This window comes from Protomyctophum bolini (assembly GCF_963924005.1).
Source record: "Protomyctophum bolini genome assembly, chromosome: 6".
In the NCBI taxonomy this organism is placed as follows: domain Eukaryota; kingdom Metazoa; phylum Chordata; class Actinopteri; order Myctophiformes; family Myctophidae; genus Protomyctophum; species Protomyctophum bolini.
This window is the reverse complement of record NC_137867.1, coordinates 26,759,725-26,772,319: the sequence shown is the minus strand read 5'-3', so window position 1 is coordinate 26,772,319 and position 12,595 is coordinate 26,759,725. Positions and strand designations below refer to the sequence as shown.

General features: G+C 43.8%; 1 protein-coding gene across 3 annotated transcripts in view; it reads left to right on the top strand.

Moving 5' to 3' along the window:
* The window catches only part of tncb (tenascin Cb), a 47,179-nt gene that overhangs the window by 21,654 nt on the left and 12,930 nt on the right, over positions 1 to 12,595 (top strand). For 2 of the 3 annotated variants that reach the window (XM_080766224.1, XM_080766223.1), the window contains exons 7-10: positions 3,103 to 3,372; positions 5,044 to 5,229; positions 6,608 to 6,697; positions 7,146 to 7,409. In XM_080766224.1, the coding sequence (XP_080622350.1) occupies positions 3,103 to 3,372; positions 5,044 to 5,229; positions 6,608 to 6,697; positions 7,146 to 7,409 (810 nt within the window). Of the gene's footprint in view, positions 1 to 3,102; positions 3,373 to 5,043; positions 5,230 to 6,607; positions 6,698 to 7,145; positions 7,410 to 12,219; positions 12,496 to 12,595 lie in introns of all 3 variants that reach the window. The other variant, XM_080766222.1, reaches the window with a different exon arrangement.

Below are 12,595 nucleotides of genomic sequence, written 5' to 3'. Positions count from 1 at the left end.
CCGGTTACACAACCTTTTATAGGTTGGGGTCTAAGTAGTCTCTCATGCCAGACAACTATTCCACAATCTTCAAATGCTACATAGAGTCTGTTACTACACCTCCACAGGAAGCTGTCATCTGTTTGTCATATATTTAAAAATAATATAAATATTTTTTTTAATTTCCATTTCTGCTAAACAATAGGACTTATTTACACAACTGCAAAGACGAAACCGAAGTATGGGGGAGGCGGACATCCAATTTACAATCTGCACATTTTCAGTGCTTGCATTGAACAGACTGTATGGTGGAAGCATTTGTAAATTGTGAGACAGTCTGTTTTACTAGGTTCTAAGGGACTGTTGAACAACCTAAACGTCATACTGTGTTGGTGACTTGTGTGTACTGTATTTGTCATCATGCATGCATACATAAGCTAAGTGGAATGAAACTATGCATATATAGTATATAGTGCTATGTCTACATAAAATATAAGTTAGATAAGTTGAGCCTTTGCATACGCCTGTAAGGTCGAAGAGGTGGGTTTTCAGCCTACGGTGGAAGATTGGGAGTGAATCTGCAGTTCTGATTGCAATGGGTATTGCATTCCATAGTTTTGTAGCCAGAAGGGAGAAGAGTTGGGGACGTGTGGAATGTTGTCCCGGCGTTTTTAGTGAAGGTACTTCCAGCTTCCCTGCGTTGGCTGATCTGAGCGCGGGAGGGTTTGTGTAGGATTCGATCAGACTTGCAAGATATGGGGTGCCATACCTTAGGTTGCTTTAGCATCAGAGTTTTGTCCAGGCACCTAGGCCGGTAATCCATCCTGACGCGAGTTCGAGCCCCGAGCCTGTCGGCCTTTGCCGCATGTCTTCCCCCATCTCTCTCCCCCTTTCCTGTCTATAATCACTGTACCCAGCTAGCTATCAATATAGGCAAAAAGGCCAACAAAAAAAATCTTTAAAACTATGTTGGATCCATTATGTTATTTCTTCCATTTCCTGAAAAGTTCCCAACAACAACGCGGATATAGTACAAACGTTGGGTAGCGAGATTCATCATTCTCCATCTCACTCAGTCTGCCATACCACACAGACCGTTATGCTGTAGGATTTGCATGCTGAGATGCTGTGCAAAGTAAGACCCTCTCTTGCCCCCTCTCACCTCCCATCCTCTATGCCCTCCAATCCACCTCGAGTGGGGGAGACGCCTTGTAACCAACCAGGCAGTCATATAATCACCACTCGGGGAAATCCATCCTCCCAGGAGAATGGTATCACTACCCCAGAGTGACACACACAGTGGCAGCTTCCTTGGAAGACAAATCTGTGTTAAGCTTGAATGCAGATTTGTCCTTTTATCAGCCTGGTGCAGAAGGTTGACTTTTCGAAAGTTGCTTGCATGTGACAAATCAATTTCACAAGAGCCCTTCATGGCACGGGGATTTGATCTGTAAATAGTTGAAATAACCTGCTGAAATCCATGAGGGCTTTGCCATTTTTCAGCTCAGTAGCACTGTGTTCCCAATTGACTAAGTAATTGTAATATATTCGTGCAGATTATTCATGAACCCAATCCTGAAGGGCTCCATTCCCACAGAGAATGAACCCTGGGAGATATTTATACTATAATAACATCATACCACAAATGGCACATTACATTTTTAGAAATGTTGCCCTTATCACTTGAGTGAGAATGAGTCAGCAGGTGATTTAATTAATTACTAGACCTGCTACAAGAGAAGGGGAAGGGAGAACCAACCAATTATAGTGACATCACCTGGTGTAGTTTGGTTGAAATGAATATCTACCAGCTTAGCCCCCGGCAGGCCGGCACAGGACGCTATATTGTTTTGGAGAACATACAGTAGATGCCTGGGGAAGTGTGCAATTCTGTAACAAATGCAGGTGAGGCTGGTGTGGCGTGCCTGAGTAAGTATCTAGGCAAGCGAGTGCCCATACAGAACAGCGGATAGCCCTGCGTTAAACACGGAGTCTGAGTTGGCAAGCCGAGTTCCCAAACCGGGGGTTGAGACCCCCAGGGCGGTCCCCAAATTGTCAAATATTACCTAAGAAAGCAGAAAGAATAGTGAAAATAGCTGATCTACATGCACACAACGCCTCACATTGCAAGGCATTGTAACTTGTGAGCTTGTTGATTTTCACGCTATTCCATGTGCTTGTCAGGGTGGAGGATACCATGTTCAAATATGATTATTTTGGCGTGTCACAGCCTGAAAGGTTTGGGAACCCTTGGTGTACATAATAGGTTATCACATGAAGCAAAAGAAGCACTTTAGCTGGGGAGCCACAGGCCCAAAAGCTCAACGCTTAAGGATGTGATGTCATGCCGTACTTTTTATTTGTGTTTTTTCTGTGTTTTTTCCGGAAATATCGCGAAGTTATGTTAGTTATGGCCATTTTTGTGTTGTTGTATACCACACCATAGAGTTTAGACAACCATTATAAAGCAAAATGTCATCATACTTTAAGTAGAATGTGACGTGTCAAACTAGGGGGTTTTCATGATTCTGAATCCATTCCAAGCATTAGTTTTGCATGTAAAACACTCCTTGACCTCATCACAAATGTGATGAGGTCAGCACATTTGGGCACATTTGGGCAAGTGGATATGGCCGAATTTAGGCCAAGGAGTGTTTTGTATGCAAAACTAATGCTTGGAATGGATTCAGAGTACCCAGTATCATGAAAACCCTCTAGTTTGACATGTCACATGCTACTTAATATAATAATGTGGTATACAAAAACACAATCATTCTGTGGACCTTAATGACAAAGTGAATAGAAAAAAATCACACACGTGTGAACTGAGTGGTGCAATTTTGAGCCCAATGACAGCGCCACAACAGGCCATTATATGAACTTTCATTTCCTTAGTGGCTTCACAAAATATCTGTCTGACTGCCCCCCTGGTACACACACAGGTACACAGGTACACGGACATTGCTGGTTGTAGGAGTGGTTGCACCACTCAAAAAACACAAATAAAAAGTACGGCATGTCCCTCTCAAATGTTTGGTGCTGGCCCCCCGGCTACTTCCTTTCCCCGTCTCAGCCAAACAGAACACTAAACTATGCTAACTGCATGTACTCCCAAATCTCCAGTGATCGACGCTCCCAGCCAGGTGGAGGTACGGGACGTGACTGACAACACAGCTCTGGTGAACTGGTTCCAGCCGGTGGCACAGGTCGACGGGGTGCAGGTGTCCTACGGGCCCAGCGCGGACCCGGCCGACCGCAACCTGGTGGAGCTGCCCTCCACGGACACCCAGCATCACCTCGGAGGTCTCAGCCCCGACACCGAGTACCAGGTGGCCCTGATGGCCACGCGTGGAGAGCTGACCAGCATCCCTGTATATGAGACCTTCCTCACCGGTGAGGCCAACAGAAAATGTATTTGGAATGTTATGTTAAAACTATGTTTTAACATAACATTGTGTTAAAACTAAAATCAGCAGTGTCATCACTGGGCCTTTTCCATGGCAGCCATATTGACATAAATGGATGTCTAATGTTACTTCCTTCTCAGCAGAGTGGTGTAAGAGAGGGTGGTGACAAGTTGACAACACAAATCCAAAATACACCATCATCACATCACTCAGTCAGATTAGGAAGTCATCTGGAGGGCCTTTTGAATGCAATATACAGACAGACAGAACTGCTCTTTTTGGTGTTTACTGTTTAGTAGTTAATAAATGCATTGATTTCCAATATATCACACCAATATTATGTATACGTGTACTGTAGATAGTTACGTCATTATGTCTTTAACACAGAGCTAATATTTGAGTGTGAACAGCTAATGTTATCATATTTTCAGCCAACAGTACCTTGTTAACTTGGGTAAGCGTAAGTTCAAACAGTCTGTTCTGCGCTGCCTGCTAGTGTTGTTTACTGCTAACTTCCAGGAACTGCACAGAAGCTCCATGATCTGGAGATTTCTGAGAAAAGAATCCGTCATTGGATTCACAGTTATCAAGGATACCAATTAAAGTTGTGTTCCAATTAGGTCAGCGGGGTGTTACAACAAATGGAACAGCTGACCGAGAATCGAACTGGGGACTGTCAGGCATTGAATGTGGTACACGCACCATTCAGCTGTCGGTTCACTCAAAGTTTCATTGTCAACACCTGTGAACGAAGTGACATTAAATGGCTATTTGTGTCAATAATGGCTGCTATGAAGATGCGTTTGGAGGGCCTTGCTTGGGGAACTATTCATTGTTTGATGACGTGATATTCCAGACAGACAGTGGTTCGCTTGAGTGAGCTGAGGAGAGCGTAATGAAGGTGTGGGAGGGGAACAAGGTTTATTTTCATGTATAATAACAGCTGCATCATTTGTCTTACATGAAAATGTTTGCCACAGTTGTTAACTCTTTATTGTTGACGTAAAAGCAAACTCACACGCTGTGGTGTCTTTAGGTGTGGTCTGTGTGTTGACCAGGGATCTCTAGAGTCTAGGCCACACATACTTTAGTGACGGCTGTGTGTTTATGGAGGAAGGTCCCCCGCTGTGTGTGTTTGTGTGTTCGCATCTGTCTGCCTTTATTTATCGACTGATGATTGACTGAGCACACTAGCTTTTTCCATACTGTGCTTCACTGCAACACATGTACAGTCAGGGCCAATATCTTGCCAGCCGCCTTACCCTTATGTCTAAACTCTAAACGTATTAGCCTTATTTTACTAATTTTAAAAACTAGCCAATCTACAAGCTCACAATGTGTCGATGTACAAAATAGTTCAACCGGTTAGTTGAACTATTTTAAAAATGTTTTTTAAAATAGTAAAATATGGCTAATTGGTTTAGGGTTTAGGGTTAAGGGATAAGACAGTGTGCAAGGTAGGGCACACAGTTTAAAATCTACAGTGTTCATTTATCTTAAGAGTGTACAAATGGATCATGAAAGGTCCTTTTTAGTTACTTTGCATCGGTACGCTCTCTGAGTTACAAATGAAGATTTTACTGTGGGCTACTCGTTGCTGGCGATATCACAGCCACAAGGTTTTAACCTGTTGCGCGGGTTTATGTGTGTGTTGTAGATCTGGATGCCCCCAGGGACCTGCAGACGGTGGACGTAACGGATGAGAGCATCACATTAGAGTGGAGGAACAGCCAGGCTCAGGTGGACAACTATCGCATCAAGTATGGGCCCCTGTCTGGAGGCGACCATGGAGAGCTGCTGTTCCCCCCCGGAGCTAGCGACACCACTCAGGCCAAGATCTCTGGTAAGGCACACGCACGCACACACGCGCACACACACACACACACACACACACACACACACACACACACACGCACACGCACACGCACACGCACACGCACACGCACACGCACACACACACACACACACGCAGTACTCACATTTTTTACTTACATAAAAGTATCAATACTGCAGGTCAGGTTGAAAGTGGTAACGCCTGTCTGTGTGTGTTTTTTATAAATATTTAACCAGTGTAAAGTGTTAACAAGAGTTTGTGACTAAATAATAACTACTTACTTTCCAGATCCCCCCCAGATCTTAGCCAAACATCAACACAGAGCTCAATTTCACCTCTCTGTGCTGCTGCTCCTACTATTATTTACGTTTGTGCATTGAGATGCGGACGTGTTCTTTTTTGTGGGTTTCTTTCCTTTTCATACCATGTGTCATGTGGTAGGATTAATCCCTCTGGAAAAAAGGCAATAGTGCCTTTGTTTAGGCCCCTATTCTTTGTCCTTGGGAGCCCTGTCCCATGCAAATAAAATGTTTTTTCCCATTCAGCTGTCCCCCCCCCCCCCTCTGCTCGGTACACACCTCAGCGGTTCTTTCACACAGTTATTATCTGTAATTGCCTTCACGCTCATGATTTTATTGATAATGAGTTTCCTGGGCATTAGGTGTAATTTCATGCTACAGGATTCGCTGTGTGGTGACCTCTGGGGGACTTAATAAACAAATTAGAGGCGTTCAGGCTAAGAATGGCTTTAATTGTTTAGGCTAAGAGGACCCCACCAAAAAGCCTGTTGTATCATAGCAAAGTGTCGTTTCTGTCCTGTCTGCCGGGGCCCACTGTTGGGCAGTGCAGGTATTGCAAGTGAGCCCCCAAATAAAAAGATTTTTATGATAATAAAAAGTATTAATATTTAAACATTATGTGCAAAATTACGTCATAGCTTTTTTCCCTTTAAAACCTTGAAGATTTTATTTTCGTTGTGATACCGAAAAATCTGAACTAAAGAAATACTATGTTAGTTTCATTGATCCAAGCCGTAACACAATCGATTGATTTATCTCAAGAGGGACCTGATCCACAAAAGGTTGGGAACCACTGCTAGTATAGATCTATGAATGCAAATCCTATCCAACACTGGTGTTCAACAGCAGACAGGATGAACATAGAGAGCAATTAGCAAAGGCAAAAGGCCTTGAGTAATCAAGGCATTTGAGTGCAGAGACATTAGCTATTAGCTGAAAGCAGCTGGCTGGTTTTGTGTTCCGCCCTGACGTGTCATTCCGAGTAATGTCATTCTGTGTCATTCCGAGTAATCAAAGCAACTTCAAATGTTGCATTGATATCCAGCCCTATAGGCCTAATATAATGTATTATTTATTTTCCTCCACAGGTCTGAGACCAGGTACAGAATATGGAATGGGTGTAACAGCAGTGAAAGATGAACGCGAGAGCCTGCCCGCCACCACCAATGCAGTGACGGGTGAGAACACTATCACTCACTGAACTCGTCTGCAGCAATGAAACAAGAACACTTTGTATTCAAGTCAGAGAAGTCCTCTGTGTTAGTGGCTCTCAACTGGTTTCACAATGTGACACAAATGTTTAATTTGTCCCCAAGTTAAATAACAAAGTATCAAAGTGACTCTTTGTCCCCAAGTTAAATAACAAATGTATCAAAGTCACTCTTGGTCTGTGACCCTCTCAGAACATTTCACAACTCACTGGAACCACTGAAAAAACTGCCCTCTGAATATAAGTAAATTTAGTTTGACAAGACCTTCCATAATGAATGTGTAGCCAGGGTAGGACAACATTTTAAATGTATATTCTTCATAGTTTTACTCTATATTTTTGTTATCAATTAAGATTATTAATACACACAGCACATGCAGTGACCATTGAGTTGTATACTCCGCTCCTCTCCTCAGCCCTGGATGCTCCCAGGGACCTGGCAGTGGCAGAGGTGACAGAGACCACCATGCTGTTGGAGTGGAAGCGCCCGCTGGCAAAGATCGATATGTACCGGCTGGTGTATGTGTCCGCCGATGGCCGCAAAGCAGAGGCCGTGGTTCCGGGTAGTTCTGAGAATAAGACCCTAAGGGGCCTGCTGCCGGGCATGCTTTACACCATCACCATCACTGCTGAGAGGGGCAAGAGAACCAGTGCTCCCGCCACCATGTCTGCACCTACAGGTCAGTGTTGTTGTGGGGGTGGGGGGTGGGGGGCTTGGTCACTAAAATGCCTTTCCACTTATGAGCTTCAAAGCAATATTTGTGTTAACCTCAAGTGGTAATGTTAGACGCAAAATGTTGCTGTGCTATTTAAACGTTCCATCTTCGCTTACAGAGGTCAATGGAGAAAAAAAATCAATGTCCTTTTCTTCAAAGCGAAACACATTGCTTCAAAGAAGTGCTTGTATTAACGATGCAGCAAAGATAAGAAATGCCTGCATGTTTCATGTAGTATCAACTAAATGGTGTTTTTGGCAGGATATACTTTGTCCTCATAATGGTTATTTGTTGATATTCCATATGGGTGCTGTAAAATGTGCAAGACACAGGGTCTTTTCAGAAAGAGCGTCCGTAACCCTACTGTTTTCCATCAGCTTTTCAGATTTTGGTGGAGGGCTTCGGGACAAGTCGTCATTAACTAGGCCTATAGGTTCATATTTTCTTGCAGTATGGCAGCCAAACCAAGGCTATGAATTGAATTCATTGTTCGCTTCTCTCTGTCCACATTCTCTCCCCCCTGAAGATTTTCATTTGAAGCATGTGGGTTTATTTTACTTTTTTTCTTCTTTTAACTGAAACAAGGAAAGACAAATAATATGATTGTGATTTTTTTTTCGAGCTGCGGTCAGAGTGCCTCCAAGCCAAACATATCTGAAGTAAATCTTCCAGTTATACAGTGGGTGCCCATTAACTGCTTGCCTCTGGGCAAAAACCGATACAGCATGAGGGAAAAGTTGGTGAGTTTCTGTATAATGCGTGCGTGTGATCTGCAATAAAGGGAGTCTGCGAGATTGAGCGAGAGAGAGAGAGAGAGAGAGAGAGAGAGAGAGAGAGAGAGAGAGAGAGAGAGAGAGAGAGAGAGAGAGAGAGAGAGAGAGAGAGAGAGAGAGAGAATGAGAGTGAGAGAGAGAGGAACATCATGAATGAAAGAGACAGAGACTGAGTGAACATAGTGTGTGCATGTATGTGGGTTGTCCATGAGGACATGTGTGCTCTCTGCACAATGCTCATTCATGTGATAATTGTTGGCGTGAGCCTGTTCCCCCTCTGGCTTTGTGCGATTTGACCACGATGAACTGTGGGGCCCTTCAGATAAAGGACCACATGCAGAGACTCCTGTTAAAACATTGTCTCAAAAAAATGACTGAGCCTCTAATCCGCAGCCCCACCAATCTGCATCCTTTATCGTCTCCAGACATGTAGCGCAAACACAGTGCATGCTGCACACGTTGGAGGAGGGATAGAGGGATGATTGAAGAACTGAGGGAGGGGTGAGGTGAGATGGAGACAGGGTTGAGGGGAGAAGGGTTGCCCCTCTGCATCCTCAGCCGTAAACCCACCCCTTCCCTTACCCTCAGGCCGTGGCACACTACTTGGGTTTTCCAACCATCGTTCGTCAAAAGAATTAGAACTTGAGAAAGCTCAACTAGAGCTCTGCTGTAGTAAACCGCTCAGGAGAAAATCTGCAGTAATTTCAGGCACAGAGCAGAGATCTGCTGATAAACAATTGTTGTTTATACGGGGAAATCGTAAAACAAAGGCTAGGATTATCATAATTTAAGCTAATCGGCTGACTCAGGGGCTGGGAGGTTTGCAGGGGGAGCCTTTTGTGAAAATCGGAAGGCTCAGAGAAGAATGAGAATGGACATTTGGAATGATAATGGCGCAAGCAAAGATTCAATAATAACACATTTGAATAACACAAATAATTGAACAAACATGCTCAATTGCATCATTGTTGTTCAGCAACCCACAACCTGAAGAAGTGATTCATTCTCTACGGCTCTTAAGGTCATTGTTGCCACAAAAAGACCTACAAACTTAAACAGAATAGCCAAGAAAGGCTTATTTGATCATAATTTGTCATTTTCATTCGAAGTGGTTCAGTACAACTGAAATGAAACATGTAATTTAACAAATTGATTGTTTTCTGGGTTAGTTTGTTCTGAAAAATCTGCATGACTGACACAGTGCATGATGAATGGACTGTGCTACATGTTTTGAGCTCCTCAACATGTAGCACATGGCACTAACTTTGAAAGAGTTTAGGGTTGCATTATCTGTATACACGGTAAACTACTGAGAGTTATCTGTATACACGGTAAACTACTGAGAGTTACATTTGTACTCTGGATTTTGCTGTGGAGGTCAAATGGGCAGATGTCTCAGATTGCCATGTCAGGTCTTTCCATTACACATATCCATCTCCATGTCCATCTGCATGTGCAGGGGGTCAGAAGTGAGACCAAGCTGTCCATCAATGCTTAACATGGGCAGGAGAAGTGACGATGCATGCGGTATATATGAATATTGATTGGATATTGAGGGATTACCTTGACATTTCAAATTTGAATGGATTATTTTTCCACATCAGACATGTATTACAGTAAAGAAATAAGGTTATATACACCAGAGCTAGCAGCGCATGCAATGGGAAGTGAAGGACATACTGTAATTTAACCCAATCTGTGCTCTAGTGTTATAAATGTCGAATGAAGATAAATAATAACAAAAGTCCCCCCAAAAGTATTTAAAAATAATAAAAATAATAATGTAATATTCAAGAGACATATTCACATTTTGACCAAAGTTAAAAGTCTCACTTTTTTTTATCAGCACTACAGTGCACAAAAAGCTGACTCAGTAGCTCTCAGCTGTTGCTCTGTATAGTGGCCAGAAAGAATGCCAATATACTCATTATAGATACATTCTCCCATCTCCCATGTGAGCAGCACTGATGAGCAGCGATCAGCTGCTTCAGACAAAGCCCTTCCATCTCATCTCATCTCACTCCATCCTTGTCGTCACATTGTCTTCCATCCCATTTGCTCTCCTCTCTGCCCACCACTCCACCGCTGCGGGGCTGAAAAGAGGATAATGGTAGCCTTGACACTTTACCTGCTCTCTCCTCTCTGAATGTTGACACTCATAATGGCCTTGACATACTGTATTCTCTCTCTCTCTCTCTCTCTCTCTCTCTGAATGCTGACACACACAATAGACTCCAATTATGGGGGTGTGGTAGGGCTGTCTGCATGGCTTCTTCATCGGGTTTTTGAAGTGAACGGTGTACTCCCGCTACATGGTGGGCTACGCCGAACCTTCAAGAATTAATGGCTCGTTCAACGGCCATTAATATGCGCAAGATGCATCAGCATGTCGTCTTCTGTCTTTCGTCCCCGTTCTCTTGCTCCCTTTCTAATTCCTTTTAGTCGGATATGCATCAGTCTCTCTCCCCTCTTCTATGGTGAAATGGAGGCAATGGCTGTGGGCAGCCATCGATAATGAGGCAGCTTCTTTGCCTCAGCTCTTTTTGTAGTGTTAATCAGGGAATAATTCCACTCCAGACAAAGTGATGGTCTTCTCTTTCAGCAGTAAAGGGGAATGATTGAAATACAAATGAGCAATGATCAATGTCAACCGATTCACTTTTCATCTATTTTTTTCCCAAGGTGAAATATCACCTTGGTCTAATCTCTATGTAATTGTTTTTTATTGTGGGGGGTTGTTGCTGTTCTATGCTCAGCTCAGTCTTGTGGTTGTTTCTGGGTCTGTTTCATTGTACACCTGTGTCAGAAATGGGGGCTCTTACAGATTGTTCCAATCCATTATTCTCTGTTATCTATCTTAACTATAAATGCACTCTGTGTGTATGTGTGTATGTGTGTATGTGTCTCTGTGTCTGTGTGTGTGTGTGTGTGTGTGTGTGTGTGTGTGTGTGTGTGTGTGTGTGTGTGTGTGTACTGTACGTCTGTACGTCTGTAATCCACGTAACTCGAGAACCGTTCGCCCCCACCTACTTCAAATTTGACACATGCGTTCCACACTCCCACAGGGAGTGGGGGTGTGGAACCACTCCCACAGGGAGTGGGGGTGTGGAACCACAGTTGGGGGTCGGACCCGCAGTTGTCCAGAACCGCCACAAAAGGCCTCTGCCCGGGCCACAGCTGACATCACAATTAAGGCCTCTGCCCGGGTCAGACTACATATTTGGGCAATTTTTACATTTTTGATTCCTCAGTTTTACAGTTACCTATCCTTTGAGAAAATAACTGTCTGCAGTGACTCATACACTCTAGTTGAGGATAGAAAACCATTCACAGTGGGGGACTTTGATGGTTGCTACAGTATATGTGTGTTTGTTCTTTGTACAGTATGTTGTGTGTGTCATCAGAGATGAGATAATCTCGATGCCGATCATTGTTGTGTGTTCATACTTGTCTTGCACTACTGTACTTGTCCACATAATGCTACCTTGATGCACAGTCAGCACGACGTTTAATGTCTCCTTTGTATCCCTTCATGTGGTGTCAAGTTGTGTTGTCCCATGATATCCTATGCTTACTCTGAGTCACTTTAGTGTCGTGTTGATGTCATCACTTGCAAGGTTTGTTGACGTGTCTACAGTATACAGGTCAGGTACAGTATGTGGCAAGTTGATGTGACTTTCATAGACAAAGGTCTATGGGAGTGGCAAGGCATGTTCCTGTAGCAGGGTTTTGCAGGTGCTGCTTGAATGCTTGAATTGCAATATTACCTTTGAAAAACCAGGGCAAACTCTAATACCTGTGTCCGTCCCACACGTGTACTGTTCCACAATGCGTCAGGTCTGTCTCAGGTTTGTGCGTAAAAAATAAATAAAATAAAATAAATATATATAGTCTGTCTAATCAGGAGTTTCTATTCATTCATTATTCATTTATCCGGAAGTTAAATTAACACTTCGGATTTTACTGTGTGCCATGTTGTCAACATCCTTGTCGTCACCTAGAGGAGAAGAAGCCTGTGGTTACCGATGTCACGCTCAGCGACGTATCGTGGGACAGCTTCATCCTGTCCTGGCAGGCTGAGAAGGGGGCGTTTGAGGGCTTTCTGGTGGAGGTTATGGATGCGGAGTCTGGTGCAGAGTGGCAGAACCACACTGTGGCCGCTGATGCTCGCAGCCTGCCGGTCACGGGCCTGTCCCCGTCCACCTGGTACCGGGCCAACCTGTATGGGGTGTACAGAGGGTCACTCTTAGAGCCTGTCTATGCCGACACCATCACAGGTATTGGAGTGATGCTGACAATAGTGGCAGTCGGGCCTACTCTTAACTTCTATCTGGCCTCTGCAACACTTTGGAAAATGTCCAACTTAACGAGTCATTG